Source organism: Mytilus californianus, unplaced genomic scaffold, assembly GCF_021869535.1.
Source record: "Mytilus californianus isolate M0D057914Y unplaced genomic scaffold, xbMytCali1.0.p SCAF_6, whole genome shotgun sequence".
NCBI lineage: Eukaryota > Metazoa > Mollusca > Bivalvia > Mytilida > Mytilidae > Mytilus > Mytilus californianus.
The window spans coordinates 72,245,422-72,273,226 of NW_026262712.1; the positions used below are offsets into that span (position 1 = coordinate 72,245,422).

The window sequence follows — 27,805 nt, forward strand, 5'->3', positions numbered from 1 at the left end:
TTTTAATGTTTGACTGTTAAACAATCACAAGGTACTCACATTATCAGTTTGTTCATGTTTCATGTAAAGCATGTAATATAAATTTGCAAACCACATCATCTAAAGTGGGACTGTAATTAAATTGTATGTACAAACACATGTGGTGGTGACCAGTTTCAGTGCGATAATAATCAATGTATAGCAAAAGCTTCAAAATGTGATGGTCTCCAAGACTGTGCAGATAGTTCAGATGAGTCAAATTGTAGTAAGTGTTAATGTTGAATGTTCTCACCAAAAGAAATAAAAACAATACAAGAAAGATATACCTTTATTTTTATCTTTTCGTACTTAAAATAGTATCATTGCTTCTGCTTAATCCTTCAAAAGAAATAACTACAAGAATGAGTTGCCTGTATTCATTCAAAACGTATCCGCACAACGCATATGGTTATTTGCAATTTTGACAAATGCTTTTAAAAAAACATTATCATGATTTTACAGATATAATACAACAATACTTTTAGAACTGATGATTTTCCAAACTATTTGTTATTGAAGAAATGTAGAGAGATCAATGAAAAAGTAAAATTGTCAGTTTTGATTATACTTTTTATTCGTATATAAAAACCTTTTTGATATTGCACGAGCGGGGTTCGAACTCACAACCTCATTGTTGACTAGCTAGTGATTACAATGTAGAACTACTTTGACCACTTGGCCACCGAGGCCCCCAAACCAATTATAGAACCTTACCAATCATGATTACGTTGGAGTGTGCGGCATCTAATAATGTATGCACTTTCAAATTTACACAACGATCTTATCAACCACACTTCTTCTGAAAATACAAAATAATATCCAAATTATATGATGTTTCTTGCTTTGTGTGTTACAATATGAACAACTTATGTTGCAAAATTGAAAGTGATTTGTATTCGTTATTTCAGTAAGAGTATGTACAATTAAAAATCAAAATGATAAACAGTTGGACAGCGGATACCTGGTTAACAATAAGACTCAAAACCAACTGTCATTCTCGAATTTACTTAATTTAAGGAAAATCGTTATTAAAAAAAAACATGTGTTCAAAAACCAAGTCTCTTAAAAACCTATCAAAATTAATATTGCAAACGGAACAAAATATGCACATGATGCAACGGTTTGCTTATTTCATGTGTAATGAGCAATAACTTTCCTAAGCAGCATTGGAAGGAGAAATAAAAATCCAAATTACATGCTCTATATTTCATAGGATTTCTTAGTATTCATTTGATTTAGCGAATATAATATGCTATTAAGTTAAAATACTAAATACAACAAATATTCTTGAATCGATTGAATAGATACAAGAAATTAGGAGATCGCATTTACTCGGATAATGCCTGTACCAAGTCAGGAATATTACAGTTGTTTTCTATATGTTCCGTTGGATAATATAAAATAACGTTTGATTTTGTCAGGTTTTATTGACTTCCCTCTTTGAGGATTTACCCTGGAGTTTAACTTTTTTGTTAAAACTGTTTTCCTGAACATAGTATTTAGATGACCAGCTAATGGATTATGCATTGTCTAACTCAATCGGTATTCTGCTACACGGACTATTTAAAACGTCACCAGTGTCTGAGCAGAAGGTTGATAACCCGGGTTATGTCAAAGAACGTCTCGTCCTTTTTCTAAAAAAGTTGGAAAATACCAAGACCTTGTTGATAAATATTCGGTATCAACTTCACGAATAATACATGTAGGTATTGAAGTATAGATTCTAGAAACTGAATTTGTTTATCATCTGAATTATGTTTGATAGTGTTCTTAAATTTCCTTTGAATAATATCAAAAAATACTGTTTAGTCCATTTTTTTGTAAAATCCTTTTGGCTTTAGGCGTACATCGGTATTCATACATCCCCGTGTTTGAATTATTGTGCACTAGGCATTTTTTGTATTCTTGTCTTTCATGTTTGCTTATGTGCTTTGTCTATTATAATATTTTGTTTTTCTTTGTTGACATGGGGAGGGTTGAGATCTCAAAAAACATGTTTAACCCCGCCGCATTTTTGCGCCTGTCCCAAGTCAGGAGCTTCTGGCCTTTGTTAGTCTGGTATCATTTTTAAGTTTAGTTTCCTGTGTATAATTTGGAGTTTAGTATGACGTCCATTATCACTGAACTAGTATACATATTTGTTTAGGGGCCAGCTGAAGGACGCCTCCGGGTGCGGGATTTTCTCGCTGCATTGAAGACCCACTGGTGGCCTTCGGCTGTTGTCTGCTCTATGGTCGGGTTGTTGTCTCTTTGACACAATCCCCATTTCCATTCACAATTATATAGTTGTTTTTTTTTACTGATAAAGGTTATAATACAATGTTGACTACTGTACCCTAATTTTTACCTGTATTGTCTATATAAAAAAGAAGATGTGCTATGATTGCCAATGGGACAACTCTCCACAAGAGACCAAATGAAACAGAAATTAACAACTATAGGTCACCGTACGGCCCTCAACAATGAGCAAAGCCCTTACCGCATAGTCAGCTATAAAAGGCCCCAAAATGACAAATGCCTGTTTGTTTTGTTCACATTTTGTTGTCAATATCATGTATTTTATGAGACTGCCATACAAGTGAGATGTTTCAGCCCCCATTTTCTACATAAAAAATGCCTGTGCATAGTCAGGAATATGACAGTTTATTTCAAATCGTTGATGCGTTTAAGCTTTCGATTTTACCATTTGATAAGGGACTTAACATTCGGATTTTTCCACGGAGTTTGGTATTTCTTGTATTTTATTTTTTTAATTATAGCTGAAAGTATTAGACATTGTCCAGAGAATCGATTTGATTGTTTTAAAAATGGTTCAAAATGTATTAATTCTAACAAATTATGCGACGGATCAAATGACTGCGAAGGCTCTGAAGATGAGGCATTGGATGTTTGTAATTGTAAATATCATAGTAATAACGGTGAATAAGAATACATTAAACATATTCACAAAAACTGTCAAGTCATGCAACTTGAGGTAGTTTATTAAACAAATAAGAACAATAGTCAATCTGTGCTACATTATTATAGAAAACCTTATATCTTTTTTGATTAAAGTAAATTATGAGTCTCTCATCATCTTTGGATGTTAAAAAACAGAACACAACTGGTATAGATTTTTAATCAATGAGCAAATTTAGGTATGAAATCAATTAATTTGTAAAAGAGAGGCTAACAATACTAAAGGAATATTCAAACTCATGTCGAAAAACGAACTGATAATACCTAGCCACCGATGAAAAACAACAAAAAGTAAAATAACAGTAAAGACACAACACGGAAAACCAAAGACCTAACAACATGATCTCCGATTCTCCAGAAGGGTAAACCAATCCTACTTAATTGTACATGTGGCATTTGTCAAGACTTATTACTTGTATAAACAAAATGATAGGATTTTATCTCATTCTAATTAATGGTGTAACCATAACAGATTTTTTTCATTATCTAAATAAAAACTTAGTCTCAAAAGGAGAGAATTTAAAAGGTAGGTATTTCTTTTTTGTTTTATACCATGAAAAAAAAAATGAATGGCGACCACAAATTGTCTTCGTTATTTCTTAAAGTGTTTTATATGATCTATCAAGATTTCATTATTTAATTTTCTTTCTATTCACATTATAATGTTTTTCCTCGAGAAACCTGTACACACTGTATCAATTTTTCACAGCCTTTTGCGTAAAAGTATAATCTCAATGATCTTTGATTTTTGTTATAATTTCGAAAGTATCACGACATAAACTTAACTTTGGCCAATTTTTAATAAACTCGTCAATAACACATTCTGTAATATTCTTTTCAAACCCTTACACTTCCTTTTAATTCCTCAAAAGGAAATTGAAGAAAAAATTCATAAAAAAGAAGCGAAAGATACCAAATGACAGTTAAACTCGTTATTCTAATATAAAATGACAATGACATGACAACAAACTGAAAACGATCAAAAGACAAACAACAGTATACAAAACAGAACAAATAAAACTAAAGGCTTAGCAACACGAAACAACCAAAACACTAGCGTTGTCTCAGGCGATCCTGAAGGGTATGCAGTTCCTTCTCTACATGTGACACCCGTCGTGTTGGTCATGTAAGTACAAGTCAGTACCAAATCATTGACTAATTGGTTGTTGATAAGCTCTCAAATCGGACAAATATTCTGGTCAACAGACACAACATCTCCAATGAACTCACATCTAACCTCGAATGTGCATTCTGACGAAGTATGAATGTTTTGTCAATATCAAATTCAGAATAAACAGATGTTTTGTCAAAAAATCAAAGTGTAAGTTGAAAAGGCTAGTTCGGTATTATCAAGTATTTGCCTCATAATCAGTCAGTTTACCTAGCTCATAAATTAGTAAAATAAAGTATTTTAGTTGAATAGCATATTTTAGTTAAATAACAGGACATTTCTGATCTTCTAACCTGGTCATGAGAGGGAAAATTAAATACTCATATAGTTTATGATTTGTAGTTAAGGTACTACTGAACATTACACTACTTATTATTTTGTACAGACCCCATTACTAAGTAGCTAATTTGTTTTGATTGAAAATATGTATTCTTGAAACATTATGTTTTTGTTCAGTAAGTTTTAATGATATTAATATAGTAAGATAAAAAAGTTATATTATTCAAACACGTATAAACATTGAGCTGACCTCGCTGGCGAGGTTTTTAAGAAGCCTTAATACTGTAGCACTAGCCTGTCATCATGCTCGACTCCAATCGTAATTGAATATGATTTTCAGTTTTCCTGCCAGAGTTTGGTGGTTCTCTCCGGGCACCCCATTTCCTCAATCAATAAAAAATGACCGCCTCGAAATAGCCAATAGTGTTGACAGCTTCCCTTGTGAAGATGGATGCATAAAGGTCTTTGGGCGCAACTAACTTTTGATGTGATATATTTTTTTAAATGAAATAAACATACAAACCAATAAACTTTTCTGCACTTAAATTGGCTGCAAATTGGTTAGTTTTAATTCGATATGGATATGATGATGTAAGGTTAAAGCACTGTAATTGCGGTTATACGTTTGTATCTACCTATTAATTAAATGTCTGCATAATATCAGAAAGATTGAGAGATCAGGGGGCTCTCACCATTGCCCTGTGCCCTTTGTCTTAAAATTTTAAGGGAAGCAATAAAATTGTAAGGTTTCTGTATCTGTGATCTATTTCATTGTTTTTACTTTTGATGTGTAAATAGAACAACATGCACCATTCAAGTCGAATTTTTTTATTGTCCATCGAGATATAACTTAGTTTTATCGTGCAAATATCACTTACAACCATTGTTGACTTTGTATATTGTTAGTTCATAGTTGGTAGGAATATGTTGTATGAACACCTCGATCTTTGAAACATAAAAGCAATTATTGTAGGTACAGCTCATCCATGTATGATAAATAATGGGGATTGTGATCATATCTGAAATGAAAATGGGCCAACAAAGGATTTGTGTTCATGCAGAAAAGGATACAAACTGGAGGGGACGACTAGATGTGTTAGTAAGTTCATGAATAAAGGCAACAGTAGTATACCGCTGTTCGAAATTCATAAATCGATTGAGAAAAAAACAAATCCGGGTTACAAACTAAAACTGAGGGAAACACATCAAATATAAGAGGAGAACTACGACACAACAGAAACACAACATTAAAATGTACACACAGAAACGAACTATAATATAACAATGGCCATTTTCCTGACTTGGTACAGGACATTTTAATAAAGAAAAAATGGTGGGTTGAACCTAGTTTTGTGGCTAGCCAAACCTCCCGCTTTTATGGCAATGTTAAATATAACATTAAAAAGACAACATTACATGAGAGGACTACAATACAAATAAATGGGGGAACATATAGGACAGAGACACATACGAATAATAGCTAACAAAAGGTACCAGGTTTAAAATTTAATACGCAAGACGCGCGTTTCATGACCACTTCTTTCATCGAAAAAATACATATGCAGCTATTAAATTAATTTGAGTCTTCAACGGTTACTTTGATCTTAACATAATCTAAACAGTCTGAACAATAAATCATTCAGTCAATATTCTCACTTATACAGTGCGTTTGATTCAGTATTAATCAAACAAGTCGATTGCAGTCGACGTGACTGCTTAGTGTCTTTTCAGACAATTCAGTATAGTGTTTTGATGTGTACAGGAAAATCAAATATTAAACAGCCTAAGCATTGACTGAACAAATCTTAATTTCACCAAAAACAATTATCTGCTAAATTAAATGTATTTTGTCACTAAAATCAGTTTGGAATAGCTTGCATGCTATAGCTATATATCAACTTTTGTTTAAATTTTGTGTAACAGTCCTTTGTAATTTTTTCAGAATAATAAGAAAACATTCGGATCATTGTTTTTTTTTATCATATCTTTCCAGATATTGACGAATGCACAGTGAGCAGTGCTCCCATTTGTTCACAGTTATGTTATGATACACAGGGAACTTATGAATGTGAATGTATTGAAGGCTATAATAAGACCTTCGTAGCCGATATAGCAGGCCCAACAAAATGTAAAGTAAATGGTAAGAGTCAACAGGGAACAAAAAATAATCTCTTTTTACCCAAGGTTTTGAGGTTTTGAGGTCAAAACGATTGAGGCAAATCACTGAGGGTCTAAATAGAATACCTCTTATACTTTGTCATTAGGAATTTCAACCGGACTTTACAATACATTATTATACGAACTAGAAATTTCAGACAAAATATTTCGCTTAAATCACATTGATGCGTGAACAATGGTTAGTAGGTGGAAGGAATCCACGGGAACTTACAATCAACAAGTGGCTGAACTGACCCATCGGAAGTATTTTTGGAATACTTATATTAACGACCAACGGTAAGGAAAGTAAAAATTAAAAAGCCAAACTTTTGGGGAAAAAAACAGCACCAAACGTTAAGATCAGAATAAACTAACAAAGCTAGTTGTAATAGCATATAGCAACAAAAAGAAGGCTTGCTTTTGTTTAGGGAATACAACAAATTAGGATGATGTTGGAAAAGTATTTTCCTTTTAATATTTTATTCTATCTCGTAATCTTCACCGCGTGTATCGGTAATATAGAAGATAGTAAGTGCTAGTCAAAAAAGTACTAACATCAATATCGAATTCAAAGATAAAATTCAAATAGGCAAAGTCAATAAAACCTGAATAAATCGAACACTCCACTAAATCAACCACAAAACGAATCGAAAACAGCTATCAAACTCCTATCGTGGAACAAGCATTTTCCACAGAAAATGATGAGTCCTGGTTTTATAGTTAGCTAAACCTCCCACTTGTATGAAAGTTTTTTTTTTCAACTTCGTTATTTTTTACAAAATTGAATGAACAACCCCAAACAGACACAATTTGTTAACGTGTAACGGTATAAACATACATCACAGACATACAACATAACAGGCTTAAAATTTAAATAAACTTACAAATTAATATGACATAGACACCTCAAACAGTTAAGTAACTAATTGCAATGTCAGATTTTCGTGAGGTAGCTTAAACCTTAGTTTAAAAATGATATATAAAAAATATACAAAGGAACAAATTTGGTTTTTATTAGGGCTGCACAGTACACAATTTAGTGATAAGTTTTCGACAGTTATACACTGTCTGCCAATGACTAATGATTTTCTCGTGATAATCTTTTCGGTCCAAATTTGTTTAGATAAACCATGTTCAAATGAAATATGATTATGAATATGTATCTTATAGGTCCAAGGCCGTGGTTATTACTCGCAAACAAAAACGATATTAGAAAGTTTGAAGTAGATACTTGGTTTGAAGAAACGTTGTTGGGTGGACTATCCAGAACTGTTTCTGTTGATTTTTACAAAGATCAATATGTATATTGGTCAGATTTGTCAATACAACAAATAGCTAGGTATTTATTGATGATCAGTTTCTTTTGATAATGTAATGACGTTTCAAGATTAACTTTTTATAAATTCTAAAAAAAATTGTTTGAATGAATTATTTAACAATTGTACAAACGATGAGGGTAAATGTATTTGGATTTAAAAAAAAAGAAAGTGAACAGTTCTTTTAAATGTATACTTGCGTTACTAGAGAATAATCTTCAAATGGTTGATGTTTTTTATCATTGCGAACTCCATCAAGCACCCATGTGAAAATTATATGTTTATTTTAAAGCTTAGACATATTTTGTTTTTTTTATAATAGGTATGGAAGAAGTTTAAAGATATAGATCCTCTACGCTATATCTACATAATTAAAGGCTGTTGAATAGCAAATCATAGTAAAAAAATATCTGCAGTCGATTAATATACAATTATTGACATTTGATTAGGTTGATACTATAATTTATCAACCTCAGAGATATGATATTCACCGAGGCCAACGACTATTAGACTATTTTTTTATATTAAGACAAGTGTATTGTAATTTAGAAAGACACTTCTTTTTTGTTAGATTTCTATCTCCTTAAAGTATAATATGATTGTTATTAAAAAAGTAGCAGGCGATAAGAACAATTCTAAATCAAAACTCTATTAAACGCTGTTAATTTCTGTGTCATCTGGTCTCTTGTGAATAGTTATCTCATTGGCAGTAGTACCACATCTTTTATATATATATATATTGATGAAAAACATAACAAAACCGAAAGCATATGCATTATACATCACAAAATTCTAAATGGAATTGAAATTGAAAAAACAACATGTACAAATGGCATCTTAATATATGTGAGAAGCTTTAAATGGTCATTATAATCAACGAAGTTGAAAGACAACTTAATTGTTTTGTTAGTAAGCATGGTGTATCTCAAATTTCGGGAGACACTACTTTATTGTTAATTTAATCTGACAGACTCTTGAATTGTAGGAAAACAATTACAGATATTTATAGATTATCGTTGGTCATTTCAACGAGATTGATTTTCTCGCTTGAGCCGGCACGGCGAGATAAGAAAAGCAATCGAGTTGATTTGACCAATGATAATCTGTTTATCGCTATATTACCTATGACGACGTTGTTAATTTCATTGACAACGGGCATGTGCACCCTTAGTTTCTAGCGATCATTTTTCATATCACTCTGTTGTGCTGAGAAAGGAAATTATCAATCAGTCAAAAAAAAAGGAAATATCGTAAAATAACGATAAATTCAAATATTTGCAGATCTGAAATAAAGAATGGTATTATGAGCAAGAAACAAGTAATTGTAAATGAGGATATAGACACACCTGAGGGTATTGCTATAGATTGGATCCATGACCATTTGTACTGGACAGACACTGGACTAAACATTATTCAAGTATCCAATCTCGAAGGCGGTAAAAAAGCAACAATAATTGATAATGATCTAGATGAACCAAGAGGAATCGCTCTAGACCCAATACATGGGTACGTTGTAAATATGTACCTCTTTGAGTAAGAATAAAAATAACATGTTTCAATTCAAAAAGGTTCCAATCAGCTATATATGATAGTTCAATTTCAGTTGAAGATGACTGTCATTCACCTGGATTTTGTATCAGAAAATTGTTCTCCAGTAGTTTTTTTAAATGGTTAAATTCTTTGTTCCCTTTAGTATAGATGAAAACTTTTACTTCTAAAGATTTATTTGATTTCAAGTTTTAATAAATCTATAATCACAGATACTTTTACATGACGGACTGGGGTAAAAACCCAAAGATCGAAAGAATTGGTATGGATGGATCAGACAGAAACATAATTACAAAGGATGTTGGATGGCCTAACGCTATAACTATTGGTGAGTAAATATTATGTTTATACCTGCTAGACAATAGCAGTTATAGAGCTTCTGATAAGGTTTGCACAAAAATGGTGACAACTTTGTTATAAAACTATGATAGTGTTAGCAACATTATTCAATCATCAACGCATTTCCAACTTTGTTTCAGCCGGACAAATATTTCTTTGGATAAAAAAAAAAAACATTTATTGCTTTGTATCGAAAACAAAAATCTACATAAAAAATAACAAAACAGATTTCGTTTTAGTGTTTATAGCCAGGTGTGATAATTCGTTTGTCAATAAATATGTTGGATTTGTTTTCGTATTAATGTTGGTTAAAATATTTTGTGATCAATTTAAATCAAACTAAAGACTTTCAAAAATAACCGTAAATTACAGAGAGGTGGAGGAGACAGTTGCCTCCTGCAACTTTCGGATTAAAAAATATTAATCAAAACAAATTTCTTAAGTCGGACAATATAATAAATATGTATTTTGTGCGCAGTAGCATCAAATACACAATCAGAAAGAAGTTTCATAGAGACAAAAATATAAGAGTTCGTTTATACATCTTATATTTCTTCTTATGACTCTATTATTAAAAAAAACTTATATAAATTTTTCATTAAGCCAATATTTACGCTTAGTTTTGAACGAGAAAATTCACACGGGTACTTGGTTTTGTATGCATATGATGACACTATTATTGATTAATTAGCTTTACAACAAAAGTAACAGAGCTTTTGACATTGGTTCTGAATGAACAAATCATTAAGTAATGCTTATTGCCATGTGAATTTGTAAAGAAAAGAGCAACTTGACGTCTATAATTTACGGAAAAGGTTTAAAGTCATTTCAAAAAGAATTTTCGTATTTTTTGCTAAACTTTGCACATTGGTATAAAGTAGGTTTTTTTTTAAATTTCTACCTTTCAAGTCTCTCAGATTAGTTTCTTTTTGTTTTTTTTATAATACGATTTCTAATTGTTTTTGGTGTTCAGACTATAACGCACACTTAAATTGTTACAAGACATAATTGAATAAAATATGTGACATTGTTATTTTGTTATATTAATCAAAATTGATTAGAAGTCTTCGAAATCAATACACACTATTTGATACTATCTTAAGAGTAATTTGTAGTTCATCAAATATACCATCATGTTCTAAATAAATTGAACAATTTCCCCGACCAAAAGCATATATGTGCCTATGTGTAGGTGTGTTGGGTGTGGGGTGTTAACATGTTTTGTGAGTACCCAATCTGATTTATATATAGACCGCGTATTAATTAGGTCTTATCTACGGCTATGAAATTAAACACTGCATGCAATATTGAAATAGTAACTTGTTTTGTCAATAAGTATCAAAATACATTTCAGTTTTTTCAAATATAGTTTTACTTTTAAATTGAGGCTCATCAAAAGTTTTTTTACAACAGAAAATTTATTCGCGTATATTTATAAGAGAAAAGAATTTAGAAAAATATCACATGTTGAGTTTGGTGGACTGATATTTCGAAGTTGGTAGGTATTCCAATGGATACTTTCTAAGTTTTCACATATCCCGGTAAACTTCTGATCAAGGAATTTACCGAAACAAGAAAGTCTGTTTCATATCTTGATCTTTTCCTCGATCTTAACAAAGATGACAACATCGACCTAAAATCAATATCAAACGTGATCATTCCAACTTTCACATATCCCAGTGAAATTATAGCTTCTGACCAAGGAATATACCGAAACTAGAAAGTATGTTTCATATCTTGATCTTTGCCTTGTTCTTTATACAGACAATCATGTAAAATCACACAAAACTATTACCAATGTTATTTCAAATGATCGGGCGGAGCTTACTTTTTAATTTGCATAAGGACAGTCTATTTGAAGTTGTGTGTGTAAAGAATGACTGCCGTTATAATTATTATTTATTTTTAATCACTTATCATTGTCACAAAACGAATTTACAAAAGCATCATTGTATGATATGGGACGAATAGAATAATTTAAAATCAAACGTGGTTATATGTGTTAAATTTTTTTAGAATATAGCAAAGTGCTCTCGACCAATGAAATTGTAGAATTTGGTGTCTCTTAATTGTGAAGAATGAATGTAAATCATATTCTTAGTAAGGGATTATCCTATTGTGCAGACCTACTTACAATTCATAACGAAGAGTTTTTATAAATGAGTTACAACTGCCCTGAAGCACATTTACTAGATTGAAAGGATTTATCACAGTGATTGGATTTGACTAAAAGTTGCATTGTGAAACAAATAAAAAATTAAAATAAGTTAAAGTTTACTGCTGCAGTAAAATTTGTGCCCATAATGTTATGAAAATAAATAACTTCAATCAATTTACCTAAAAAATAAACAATAGAGAATAATTATTTCCAATATTCCGAAAAAAAAAACCAACAGAAATTTGATTTAAGTTTAAAACTTTTAAAGGCATTTTATTAGAACATTTCCCAGACATAATAAAATAGTTTTAAAAAGCCGGACTGAAGTATCGGCTGAGGAATAAAATTTGTTGTAACTGAAATTTATTTATTGATTGAAACTGTAATTAAAAAAGGATAATTCCTCACTCAAATATAATAAGATTTACATTCATACACACAGTCAAGAAACATATACTTTGTACTGCTGTGTCACCTTACATCTTGTCTATAACACATTATTTTTAATATTTCCCAAATTAAAAGAAAGTCCTTACATCACTAAAACTAGCCCATAAATGAAATACTGCAAAATGAAGTCATGCATCAATTATAAACATTTAGTTTACACCAACAATGAAACAAATTCTTGAATACAACCAATCGAGAGATCATTTGCGCCTTGAGCACTTTACAATATTCTAAGTTTGTAAGAGAATGATAATCCCTTACTTCATGATGAGTACTCGCTATCGCTCGTACTTAACCATGAAGAAAGGGATTATCATTCTCTTACATATACGAAGTATCGGCTATTGTATCAATCCGATTAAACAAATAACTAATTGTGAGATAAATATTAATATTTGTTACATTTAATATACATAAAGAAAAATCTTTAATGAACATTGTTATTGTTGATCAATAAAGGAAATCAATAAAATCAAAGCACCATTTGCGTGTTATCAAACTGCCCACCAACCTAACAAAAAAAAAATCATTCGGAATAAAAGGAAGAAAAAAAGTATATCAAAACGTTATAGATTACGACATGTGCATATGTTGCAACTGCCCAATTTCCAAACTGTGGCAATTTTTTTAATTGGATCAATGACCATTACTGGACACTTCATTGATTAGTTTATCCCTAAACACACATCTTTAGATGGACTGGTCTATGATATGCAAACCGGTTAAACCCGCCCAGTCAAGTGAAATATATAAAGTAATACCTATTGTGATGAGGAAGAACGACTTAAATCGACACTACATATATTTTACGGTCACCGTCACTAAATGGTTGACCGATACCATATGTTTGAGTTTTAACTTACTTACGACATGTTTTAGTAATCTTAAATCTGTTGAGACAAGAAAAGATGTCAAATCTGTAATATAACCGATTGTGTTCTTTTCCCCGATTATGACATTTTGACTGAGCGTGGTTTCGCATTGCGGGTGAAGCATATAAAATTAAGAAAATGTGCTATGATTTCCAATGAGACAACTATCAAACAGAGACCAAATGACCTCAATAAAAGAAACTATAGTTCACCGTCCGGTTTTAAAAAAACCCATATCGTATATATAGACTAGTAAGCTATAAAACTAAATAACATGCTTCAAATTTCATACCAGGACATACATAAGTGGTCGGGTTAAAACATGTCTAATACTCCAGAAATAGTGCATACAGTTGTTTATATAATACATATATAAGGTGTTTTACAATATATCAAAACGAGACCCTTAACGGTTGCAAGAGCAAGAGTTTTTTTCATATTTTATCAGATAACATTCTTTTTTTGTAAATAATATGTTTTACATTTTAAGAAAAATAAAACAGAAATCTCAATAAAAGTTACAGGGTAATAGAAAAACTAAACGTTTTTGCACGATTCATTTATAATGGTGTACAAAACAAAAACCAGAACTTAATTTCAAATATTGTTCTATACATTTTGTTAAAATACATAGTCTTCACATTCGGTTTTTAAATTTATATGCGTACAATTGTATTGGTTTTTCATACCGATGACTTTATTCAAATCATGTATTCCTGGATGTCACTTTATATGACTCTTAAACTTCTTCCGATAACTATGTTACAGATTACATTGACAGTAGAATTTTCTGGATTGATGCTAAACTACATACCATCATGTCTGCTGATTTAGATGGTTCTCAAACACGTACCGTACTACATAATACTCAACAGATAAATCATTCATTTTCTATGACTGTTTTCGAGGACAATATCTTTTGGACAGACAGGTCAGGAGGCGACATTCGTACGGCTAATAAACATACTGGAAAACACTTCAAACGAAAAGTTATAGGTCTAAATTCACCAACGGGTATCAAAGTGTATCATGAATCTATACAAAGATCTGGTAAGCAAATTAGTTTCATGATGCAAGTAAAGTCTAAACGATTCCTTGTAAAATGTATCTTACAAATTATCCTTAACAAGCACCTGCTGATATGGATGAAAAATGAAAGACAATTGTCACATTTTCCATTTTACTGAAAAAATACAAACAACATAACTGTTTACATATATGAAAATCGACTTAAGGTCAAGGAATACTAGTAGTAAATGGGCTATGTCGCAGATTTTGCTAAAATTTTGTATACAACCTTGGCTCGTTGAACTACAACTAAAATGGAAAAATAATGCATTTATCCCCTTTATTATCTAAAATAAGTATAGATTTATTTCTTTCAATGTGGCTGAATATTTGTATAGAAAGCACATAAAATCGGCGAAAACCCATCTTAAATTTGTCTTAAAATTAGCAAATCTCTTATTTCTACTCCATAGAGTTTTCTTCAAAAGCTATATATTGTTGACACATACATTTCTGTTTTAATGATATAACATAATCATAGGGTCACCGACTTCGTTTGTTGTCTAATACTCAATTTGTTTTTTTAGTGATTAGGATTATAACGCAGTGTTGACTGCTGTATATTTGACATTTTTGCCTGTTGTGTCTGTTTGTTTTGTTCGCACATCGTTGTCAATATAATGGAATTTGATGCGACTGTCATACATGTGAGAGGTTTAGCTAGCTATAAAACCAGATTCATCCACCATTTTCTACATAAGAAAATGCCTGTACCAAGTCAGGAATGTGACAGTTGTTATCCATTCGTTTGATGTGTTTGAGCTTTTGGTTTTGTCATTTGATTGGGGACTTTCCGTTTTGAATTTGCCTCGGAGTTCAGTATTTTTGTGATTTTACTTTTTTTGTAACCTTGTTGGTACTGAAAAACGTCAAAAATCAACGTTTTACGTCCTGCAACGCGATGATGTTACGATTATTTTGACGTTTTGTGGGATTTTTTTTTTACAAATAACACATCTTTGAATGATGTATACCGTAAAAACGAAGTCGGTGACCCTATCTTTATTTTGCATCATTAAAACGGAAATTTATGTATTTTCAACATATAGTTTTTTTTAAGAAAAATCTATTGAGTAGAAATCAGAGATTTTATGATTTTAAGACAAATTTAAGAAGGTTTTTCGCCGATTTTATGTATTTTCTATACACGTGTTCATCTATTTTGAAAGAATTCAATCAGTAATATTTCAAATGATAAATGAGATACATGCATAATGTTTTCGATTTTCAGTTGTTGTTCATCGAGCCAGAATTCTTTGCAAAATTTTACTGAAAACTGTCACTTGACCATAATTGGTATAATATACGGACAAAAGGACGCAATGATATAATTTATACGTTTACAGGTTAATAGAATAAACTCATCATAGATACCAGGATTGAAATTTTGTATCTGCGCCAGACGCGCATTTCGTCTACAAAAGATTCATCGGTGACGTTCGAAAAAAAAAAGTTTAAAAGGCCAAATAAAGTACGAATATGAAAAGCATTGAGGACCAAAAATTCTTTAAAGTTTTGCCAAACACAGCTAAGGTAAATTATTCCTGAGGTAGAAAAGCCATAGTCTTTGAAACATTCAAAGTTTTGTAAACAGTAAATTTATAATTATGACCATATCAATGATAGTTCATGTCAACACAAAATTGCTGACTACTGGGCTGGTGATACCCTCGGGGAATAAAAACTCCACCAGCAGTGGCATCGACCAAGTGGTTGGAAATCAACTCATCAATGATACCAGGTTTAAAAATTTTGTATTTGCGCCAGACGCGCGTTTTGTCTACAAAAGACTAATCAGTGACGCTCGAATGAAAAAAGGTTAAAAAAAGGTAAAATTAAGTAGGAAGTTGAAGAGCATTGAGGACTAACAATTCCTAACAGTTTTGCCAAATACAGCTAAGGTAATCTATTTAAATCACTGAAAATACTGGACACCACTTAACCACATCAACCTCTTACACCCGACTCCTTCGAAAACACGGGCATACAAACAAAAACAAAAAGCAACGATCAATAAATGTTCTAGATAACCAGACAATTTCTTACTAGATGTTAATCCAGAAACGTGCGCACAAATTTCCCTTTTACCTTTCTAGACCATTTTTCGTAAAAATTATACCCACAATAGAATCATGCACCGTGCAAGTATCAAATAATTTATCACTCACTCGAAGAAGGTTGCAAAAAATTGCACATTATTTGAAAAGCAGGGATTCAATGCGTTCGCTACTAAAGGAAGCAAGCTAAGGAAGCTTTATTTGATTTATTCGTTTTAGATATTTGGATACGCACGCTAAAAAAAACAGAAAGATCATAATTAGGATTCATAACTGGTTACATAGTTGTCCTTTTCATCAAAATGCTTGAATCAGATTGTATTATGAAGGTAAAGTACAACATGGCGAGTGTGATTTTTCAAGATTTCTTTATTTAGAAATATTTTAATTTTATTTTTGTACACCAGCTCTTAATCAACATCAATCTATAGGCCCTTGCGTTCAATGTAGGTTGCCTAAACTATGCACTATATTGATGTTGAAGATGCAAATCCCTTTTAGGTTTTGAATTTCAATGATTAAATTTGAAACTGTGAAATTTTTCAATTAAAGGACACAATGTATGTAATGATACTGAGGTAGGCTGTGAATACTTGTGTTTACCGAAACCTCGAGTAAAATCAGACGATCCAATTATACCTTCGTATACATGTGTTTGTCCAGATAACAAGAAGATATCACACAACGGTCACACGTGTATTCCTAAAGGTAAGAATATTTTGATATTGTTACTTTTTTAAAAAATGCAGTTTTCTCAATAATACAGTTTGCACTTGTTATATAGTATATTTATTTATATGGATTAATTGTTTGAAATACGATTGAAATGTTTGGCGTTCAAAAAAGACCAAGTAGCAAACGACGAAAAACAATACAATTAACAAAAGAAAATGACGAATAGACAATTAACAGTAGCAAATTAGAAAAACTTAAGATCGAGCAATAATTAATACCAACCCCATCGACCCCGAATTCGAGGTTAACTTACAATCCCCCGCGAAACATGTATATTTGTTTGTTTATATCTTCATTCTTTGTGTCCGATGAAATTGCAATACTGAAGTATATCAGCCAAATTATTTCATTATGTTTTTAAAATCCATGCCCTAATGTTAGTTGATCCGTTTGAATAAAGAATCATGTATATCTGTAAGTTTCAGATATGAATACAGATTATCCGCCAACTGTAATGAGGACAATGACAACACCAGAGAGAACTGTAACCGGTGACATAAACATAGTAACTACACAATCATCGGCTGAATCCCAACCAACATCCATGAAGACACTTAGATCTGATGAAAGTAGAATATTATTATAATATAAAGTTATTTTTTTTGTGTTAAAAGAACAAAAGGGGGAATTTTAGTTTATGTAAATGAACTCGAGAGAACAATCACACATCATATACGAATCGATGTCAACATAATTTCTTATGGTTGATTGCACAAAAATCTAGACAAGTTATGAATAAATCTATTGCTATATCCAAGGATCTTCCATCAACACTGTATTCTTCAAAATTAAACAACGTTCAGACTTATTTTTATACGAAAATCAAGAAGTATTATAAATCTATCAATATAAAATGTATATCGTTATTCTTCAATAATCAGTGGGATTTCTGTATTTATAATCTGTGTTGTACGATAAATGAGATATCTGATAATCTTGATAAGATATCTTATAAGATATCTTATAAACTTTAGAATATAAAGGATATAAACTCTTTTAATAAAACAGAATTGCAAAAACTTCCAAAATATTCATATCTTTGAGGTCTCGGCATTTTATATAAGTGTGAGTATGGACCTTACCAAAAATATCCTTTGCTTTAAATTGTCTTGTACAAAGATGACGATTTAAGGAAAATTTTTCTTTTGTTTATGCCATCTCTCATGCCTATCTTTCTTAAATACAATGGTGAAAATTGACATATTTGGCCAAATATATCTGTTTCGTTTTATTTAGGACATCACAAGTTCTCTTCTAAAGTGCTCAGATTATGTCTTGCTATGCAAAAATCAATTAATCAATGAAACTAACATCAGTTTAAACGGCTTGATATTGCAATTACAGGGACCGAATTAGTTTTCTTAGCATTCTGCCTTCCATTCTTGAACAAATACATGTTTGTTTTCTGTTACCAACATCATAGTTTCATAATTATAATAACCATTACAACTAAATATATATCCTTAAATACTGACTCTTGAATTCACATGCCTTAATTAATCTCGCAAACGTGGAACCGCTGAAATTACTTTTTCATTTTAAATTCGATAAAGTTTACGTTTCAATCACGACTATCTGGTAACAATCATATTTATATATATATATATATTTAGAACTCACGATCAAATCAACATGCGAAAATACATATGAGTGCAGTGGGAAACTTTTATGCATAGATGGTATTTGTCAGTGTTATGAACAGTTTGTTTGGAATAGAACTAATTGCGTCAAAAGTAAGATTTATTTTATACACTAGTGAAATAGATAATGGGACCAGCAACAATATACTATTTTCCATATATATATGTTTTTTTTTATAATAGAATGTGATTGTTATTGGTTGTTTTATGTCATCTCATACAAGTAATGTTTTGTTATTTGGAATGTTCAGTCTACTTCAAGTAATAATATTAAGAAAATGTCTTGTGTTTTTTTTTATATATGTGTATTTGTAAGCAAGAAAACACAGCAAGCCAATATTTCAAACAACTTTTGAACATTTTCATCTTGTACAAATGCGTGAATTTCCACCACACAGAAGTCTTTGACATTTGCGCATCTTGTCGCATGGTTCACATGAGCCAATCTCCATATAGGGGGAAAAGCTACTTGAAACATAAATGAGAAAATAAGTAAGAAAGTGAATAGCTGCCTTAGTGTTGTTTTGTTCTTATCCATTTTTCTCCAAACAAGTAAAACGTATTGCTAACAGAAAAGTTACCCTGATGAAAAGGAAGAGAAACAATATTCTCGCTAGGATATAGCATATTGCCTTTATACTGGGATGAATCTATCATTTTGGATGTTCCTAACCATTAAAAAAATCGGTATGTTACTTGTCATCCGTCAATCCTTGTTGCCAGATTATTGAACAGTTTATCCTATGTACAACTATGAAACTTTGTTTTTAAACTAAAATAATTTCCCAGATAGCAAGAATATGAAATAAGCTCGACCCTTAAACCGCACATGATCCCTTCCCTTTATCACGACCCCAGAACCATAAATCATGGATCCACGTCTGATAAAAAGAAGTCATTCTCAATTTAATATGGTAGTTTTATTGTTGATTGTTCCACATATGTAGTCAGTTTTGCTAATTCTGATTTCTTTCAAGTTTTGCCTATCAAAGCTTCAGTATTTATATTTCATCCAGAGAAAGAAATGAGCAAAGTTTGTACAGATTCAGTAGAATGTCAAGACAATTTAGACTGTATAAATAGCAGATGCAGTTGCAAACGCTCAACATATTGGAATGGTATAAGCTGTGCCCGAAGTATGTTTTCATTGGTACTTTTATTAATAGTTTTTTTTGAAATAGTTATTTATATAAAAAAGAGTCTGAGTGAACTTATGTATTTGATGTATGGTGAATATCTTATGCAAAGCTGGAGACGGTTACCCTGTCAAATCACACAGTCTCGCTCTATTTAGAGTTCGTGTGTTTTCCCGCTGGTATTTCCTTTGGTTTGTATATTTTTTGAAAACGAATAACTGGCGCTATAACGGAATAACGAGTTTTAAGTATCGGTTAACATATGTTGCTACTTATTTGAACAAGTTTAGAATTGGAGCAATTTAAAATGTTCAACACAATTATCACACACGCATATACATACATTTATAACTTTTAAAACATTTTTGTTTAATACCCAGCCATTTTGTACTTACAATATATCTATGAAACTTTTTGTAGAATTCCCTTCTGAATGTGAGGATATCTCTAGTGATAAGGATGGTGTATATTTGGTCTATCCTAAAGGCAAAATGACGTATCGTAAAATATTAGTTTACTGCATCACGAGCGGAAACAAGAAATGGACAGTAAGTATGAAAATAAAACAAATAACCTTATTCAATATCATGAATATGGCAGCATGTTTTCAGAAAATAGGATTTGTTTTCTTTCGAACAATGTTTTATATGTCCGTACACTTTCATGAAATTCGTACATTGTAATTGAGTTAAAAAAAATGTTTGCAATCAAAAACTATTAATCAAGTCACAGAACATTGAAGCTTTATCTTAAAACATTCAGAATCTATAAAGATAAAAGTTGAAAAATGAAAAATCACAAATGATTATTTTGTTCAATATCAACGATGTAGCAAAGTTTAGTATCCTTAAAGGACCTAAAACATTGTAGGCTGTGTTTTTTTTTGTTATTCTTTCCCTCAAATTAAAAATAGATTAAAAAATAATAATCGAAATACTAACACCCTCAATAATTTAAAAAGTGGACAGGTTGATGAGACCTTATAAATAAAACTTTTAACCGTTTCCAATTAGGGTTACACTCATTTTTGTTTTTTTTGTGTGTTTTTTGGTATGTTTAATTTGAGCACACATATATTTACCTTTTATTTTTTCTTTGCATACAGGTAATACAGAAGAGAACTGATGAATCTGTGGACTTTTACAGAACATGGTCGGAATATTCAAACGGATTTGGAAGAGTTGATAGAGACCATTGGCTAGGTCATTACTTTTTCATTAAGAGTTTAAAAAATACGGCAACGTAAACTTCTTCGAGTGAAGATATATATACTATGGTGTCATGATGACGTGGGCTAGGCCTGATTTAGCTCATGGTAAGATTAATCATGTGCAACCAACAGTTTTACCCGAAAAGACATGTCTTCCAAATCAAAAGGAGAAGGACTAATTTGGCCATAACATGAAATGTATTTCAAACTGACTCTAATTTCAAGAATCAAATGTTGAATATAAAAGCTAAATGAAACAAATACTGTTCTAGTTTACAATACAATACACCCTTTAATGCGCTACACAGACACAAAGAATAAATAGAAATCTTCGCGAAATCGGGACTTTTTTGTCTTGCATTTGATTAAAAATAGCATAGTGCACATCAGTTGCCCAAAAGTTATTTACACCTTTAGTTGTTTATTGTACTTATCAATCCACTGACAACCCCCCCAACCCCCCCCCCCCCCCCCCAAAAAAAATAAATATTTGACCGCCGCTTGTGACTTATTTTTATTTAAGCCGAAATGTTCCAGCAATCAGCCTATTTTGCTAAAAATCTTTAAATTCTCCAAATGACGTCATAGTCAATTTCTGTAACCAAGGCTTGCTTTATATTCATATTTTAGAATGTCTTCCTTCTCAAATTAATAAAAAATTATCGGATTGGTTATGACTGTTGTTCATATCTAGATATAAGAAGATCCTTATTTTTGCAGCTTCTGCATATCAACCTTAATTCCAAAAAGTAAAATCACAAAAATCAAAAATACTGAACTCCAAGCGTGAAAAACCCCTTGGAAAATTAACATAAAATTGTATAGATGCAAAAATATAATAAACAAGTCTAAGTTGAAAACAACGTTCAAGCCTACATTAGAAAAATACGTGTGCATGTAAAACAAATTTCTTGGTAGAGGGGTCTAAATACAGCACACACAACATTTTCTAAAAGACAAAAAAAGTGAAAAAGTATATTTTCACAACACGCATTTGACTAAAAGGTCAAACAAATAATGTTCTTAAACCCTGCTGACTGCTATGGCGATTGCCAAATAAACGTATCACTAGATGTAACAAAATGGATCTCAATTATGAATTAAATACCAAAAAGAAAACAATAAACTTGCAGAAAAGATGGTATACCGCAAACATGAGGTGCACAAATTTGTACACCATATCCGGATTTCGACAATCAATGTCTCTTCAGTTATGTTAGGAATCGAAACGGTATTTAGAAGACCATAATATTTACCTCAATTTAGGATAGACTCTTGACTTTTGAAGGGTCGAAATAGAATAAACAGATCATATGAACTAAAAGGAAAATATAATAACAAGTCTTATTTGAAAACAACTTTCAAACCAATGATTTCATTGGATAAAAACCGCAAATTTATATTTGTGCATGCAAAACAAATTTCTTGATAGAGGAGTCTAAATACAGCACACACAACATTTTCTAAAAGACAAAAAAAAAGTGAAAAAGTATATTTTAACAAAACGCATTTGACTAACAGGTCGAACAACTGATGTTCTTAAACCCTGCTGACGACCATGGCGATAGCCAAATAAACGTATCACCAGATGTAACAAAATGGATCTTAATTATGAATTTAATACCAAACAGAAAACAATAAATTTGCGGAAAAGATGGTGTACTGCAAACATGACGTGCACAAATTTGTACACCATATCATATTTACCTATATGTGGTTGTGATTATCAGAATAAATATAAATATTATTTGATAAATTAATATTTTTGTTAGCTCTTTTTCGAATGCAAGGGACTGAAAAGTTCATATAAGTATTTCACATAGTGGTGTACTAATTTTCCTTTTTTCAAATTATTTCAGGAAACGAGAATATTTACCGTTTATCCCAAGATGGCACACATGAACTAAGCATTGTCTTAGTAGATTGGGAAGGAAATCTAATGGAAGCTAATTATTCTCAATTTTCAGTAAATAGTGAAGAAGACAACTACTCACTCAGTGTGTCAGGATACTCGGGAAACGCAGGTTTGGGGTCTTTAAAAAAATAAATTGCCAGTATTAATAATAGGCCAGCAAGAATCATTTTACTTTACAATTGAACAAGTGAGTGTATCACACCTGAAATCCATAATGTTAAGAATGTTAGAAATTTCTCCAGTTTAAATATATCAAGTATTAGTGTTATAGTCCCATAAACGGCATTACAAGGGGTGTAGGTGAAATACTGTTTAAATTGTATTACGACCAACACCTCATTCACAGATATGAATCTTTAGGGAACTATTATAAAGTTTGTGGTATCTGGCCATGTTCAATTAACTTTTGTGTACATGAAAGGTAACATTCATCAAAAAAGCCAGATCATTTAATTTCACATTCAAATATATTGATGATGTTATTTCCATTAACAATCCAATCTTTTCTGATTGGGTTCCGTTAAAATATACTTCAGAATCAGAAATTAAAGAAACAACAGACACGGCTTCATCTGGCTCATTGTTAGACTTATACCTTGTTATGACATAAACGGTCATCTAAGTACCAAAATCTATGACAAACGAGATGATTTTAATTTTGAAATTATCAATTTGCCCAACCTTAGTAGCATTATACTTTTTTCAACTGCATATGACAAACATTTCCCAACTCATATATAATATCTTGGGATGAATTAGATAATATTACACCACCAGAGCAGCTGTAAGCCTCATATTATCGCCTGATACAAAAGATAATATTATACCATCAGAGCAGCTGTTCTAGCCTCATATTATCGGCTGATAAAGGATAGTGGTGAACCATCAGAGCAGCTATAAGCACATATCGTGCCGGATAAAAAAGATAAAATTACACCATCAGGGCAACTATAAGCTTATATAATCGTCTGATAAATAAATAATATTGCACTATCAGAACTGATATGGGCTCATACCATCATGTGATACATAGATTAAATTGCCTTATCAGAGTAACTTTAACCCTATGTCATCACCTGATATATAATATTGACCTATTAGAGTATATTGGTCCATATCATCGGCTGATAAATATATAATAATTGCATATGCAGCGTAGCTGATAGACCACATCTTCGCCTGATCAATCGATATTTTTGCACTATCAGACTTTTGTGAGTCCATATCATCTTATTATAATTATGATAAATAGATCATATTGCACTATAATTCCAGCTATTATCCAATATCAATAGAGTATAATTGCACTTTCAGGGCAACTTTCAGCCATCCTCAAAAAATAGATGAGGTTGCACTATCTTCCGATTAATATATAATATTGCACTATCAGAGCAGCCATGAGCCCATAAATTTTACCTGGTGATTAGATAAGTTTTAGGGGTACAGCAGTCATCATTGCGTTATAACCTTAATAACTACAAAAACAAACAAATATATCAACATAGAAAACCAGAAAGGCACATAGACGAAGCACATAAGCAACAAGTAAAACTGCGAGCTACTGTTCACTGATGATATCCCCGCCGAAATATTTCGGTAAACAGGAAGTTGTTGAGTGATGAATCTGAAAATGCATCACACGGTATAGCTGACTTATATAAACCCTGAAACCAAATTTCAGAAATCCTTGTATTGTAGTTCCTGAGAAAAAAACTGTGTGACGAAAATTTTCAACTTGGCTATCATGTGTAAAATGATACAAGTGTTCGGTAAACAGGAAGTTGTTGAGTGATGAATCTGAAAACGCATCACACGGTAAAGCTGACTTATATAAACCCTGAAACCAAATTTCAGAAATCCTTGTCAAGTAGTTCCGGAGAAAAATGCGACAAAACTTTTCAACTTGGCTATCATGTGTAAAATGATACAAGTGTTCGGTAAACAGGAAGTTGTTGAGTGATGAATCTGAAAACGCATCACACGGTATAGCTGACTTATATAAACCTTGAAACAAAATTTCAGAAATCCTTGTATTGTAGTTCCTGAGAAAAATGCGACGATAATATTAATGGGACGGATGGACTAACGGATGGACAGACGGATGGATGGACAGAGAGGTAAAACAGTATACCCCCACTTTTTTTAAAGCGGGGGTATACAAACGAAAGACAAGAGTACAAAAATTTACCATAGCACAATAACACAATGACGAGATGTATAAGTTCCGATCCACGTCAAATGGATATATAACAAAAAGACTAAATAGTAAAAGTAATAAGTTACAAAGACAAATAAAAGAACACTATAATACGTTATTAATATGATAAACAACGTCAGTACCTAGAATCTATACTTCAAGACCATCGTGTATTTTTGTGAAGTGGATACGGAGTATTTATCAACAAGGTATTGGTAACTTCCGATAAACGTTTTTAGAAAAAGGACGAGACGTATTTCGACCTACCCCTGGTTCATCAAATTTCTACTCAGACACTGTTGACGTTTTATAAAGTCTGAGTAGCAGCTGCAAACTCTTGAATACCGAATAAGTTGGGAAATGTATATCCCATATGCAGGTGAACTTTGTATATTACTACTAAGGTGGGGGAAATTAATAATTTAAAAATTTAAATCGTCTCGTCTCGTTTGTCATAGATTCTGGTACTGAGATGACCGTGTATGTCAAAATCGAGGTATGAGTCTAAATATAAGCCAGAGGAAGCCGTGTCTGTTGTTTCTTTAATTTTGGCAGGATATATTAATGGAACCCCATCAGAAAATTTGGATTGTTAATGGAAAGAACATCATCAATATATCTGAATGTGAAATTAAATGATCTGTCTGAAGGAACTCCGAGTCCTATCAAAATAAGAAGAAGTCGGCAAGAAGAGACGCACAGTTCGTTCTCATAGGAATGACGACAATTTGCTGACAAAAAGTCTACCTTCATATTCAACAAATATGTTGTCAATAAGAAACTCCAGCATACTGCTCACTTGTTCCTCTGTGTAGCACGTTTTACCTTTTTGTTCACTATTAACAAAATATGCCGTATAGTATCCTAATGTAATAAATTTATAGCGTATGCTACCATTTTAATGTTGAAAAGCATTGTGTATTATTTCTTTTAGATAATTTTTCAATTTCATATGGGGAATGGTGGTACCAGGGTTGAAAAATCAAACGTTTTGATATAACTAATTTCAGAAAAAGATCAAGATCTAAATTATCCAGAATTAAGTTCTTTAGATGTGTTTAGAATCCACATATGGTTAATACCACTATGCGAGTAAACAGTTTCACAATATTGGCTAAGCCTTACAGATACTTTGATAGTGTAATATTATCTATTCATAAAAGGAAGTATGGGCTAACAGCTACACTGTGAGTTATTATCTATATATAAGTGGATGGTATTGGCGAACAGTTGCTCTGGTAGTGCAATATATAATACTAAATAAGATGACTGCTTTGTGGTCGCTTTTCCGTCTTCCTTATGAAATCAATAAATCTGGCTCTCTGCCATAAAGGAAGTATGCAAATTGTAGTTTTTTATCCTCTCAATAATTGTTCAATTTGGGTTAGTTTGGGCAAAAATTCGGTAACGAAACCAATTGTTGGTGTCCTTTCCGTGATTACCATCGATTTCAGATCGTATTCACTTTCAAATTTCCTACTTTGTTTCAAGTCACAAATATTCTTTCTGAATACATTGAAAGCAAAAAATATATTAACCAATTGAGTATGGCTGTTGAGTAATTTGTAAAATTTAAAAAATTTCAACAATCCTAACCTTTTTTGTATTCCTTATAATTAAATCATAAAATCTGGCATTTAGACTGGCATAAAAGTCCAGATTTTGATCTCTTTTCAGGCCAAATTTCATTTTCGACTGTCATTTCCTAAACTTTCTTAAATGTGTTTAAATATGAGAATGGTCTTCTTATGAATTTTATGTTTGATTCTCACATTGGTCTACTTTTCAGATGATGGTGTGGGCTAACATCTGCTCTGATATTGCAATATCTATTTATCAGGGAAATGAGCTAACATCTGCTCTGATAGTGCAATATCTATTTATCAGGGAAATGAGCTAACATCTGCTCTGATATTGCAATATCTATTTATCAGGGAAATTATCTAACATCTGCTCTGATAGTGCAATATCTATTTCTCAGGGAAATGAGCTAACATCTACTCTGATAGTGCAAGATTATTAATATATCAGGGGATGGTATGGGCTTAAAGCTGCTCTGATATTTTAACATAACATATTCATAAGCAAATGTTATGGGCTAACAGCTGCTTCTATAATTTAATCTTATCTATTGATCAGGTGATGGTATGGACTACCACAACTCCAAATCATTTTATACTAAAGACCGGGACAACAGGAATGGGTGTGCTGTCAACAGACATGGTGGTTGATGGTATGACAACTGTTACCAAGCAAACCTAAATGGAAGGTATAATGGGACAATAAATGAATCTGGAAAATATACAGGACTAGTATGGTTTGAATGGAAAAGTGACTATTCCTTAAAGGCAACGCTGATGATGATCAGAAGGAAAGAGTAAATACTGATACTCGTATTAAAACTTGCGTGAAAGAAACCAACTTATATCAATTTACTTAATAAATGATTTTGTATATTTTAATGCTTAGAAACAATATTATCATTCTATAAAACTGCTACCAATTAGCTTCCCGTGTAATTTGATGATTGATATTTGAAAACACTGTTGTAGACCATTTTGCTAATTTTAAAGTTACAGCT

At 31.7% G+C, this 27,805-nt stretch overlaps 1 protein-coding gene across 1 annotated transcript; it reads left to right on the top strand.

Annotated features, from left to right (window-relative positions):
* LOC127705019 (low-density lipoprotein receptor-like) lies at window positions 1-27,730 on the top strand. The gene is made up of 16 exons (XM_052209259.1): window positions 1-244; window positions 2,778-2,915; window positions 5,400-5,525; window positions 6,420-6,566; window positions 7,754-7,922; window positions 9,181-9,405; window positions 9,660-9,775; window positions 14,035-14,316; window positions 16,944-17,099; window positions 17,546-17,695; window positions 18,740-18,859; window positions 19,783-19,902; window positions 20,323-20,450; window positions 21,008-21,104; window positions 22,972-23,136; window positions 27,364-27,730. Exons 6-16 carry the CDS (start codon window positions 9,203-9,205, stop codon window positions 27,453-27,455), a joined length of 1,629 nt encoding a protein of 542 aa, XP_052065219.1. The 5' UTR covers window positions 1-244; window positions 2,778-2,915; window positions 5,400-5,525; window positions 6,420-6,566; window positions 7,754-7,922; window positions 9,181-9,202; the 3' UTR covers window positions 27,456-27,730.
* Window positions 27,731-27,805: the final 75 nt, after the last annotated feature.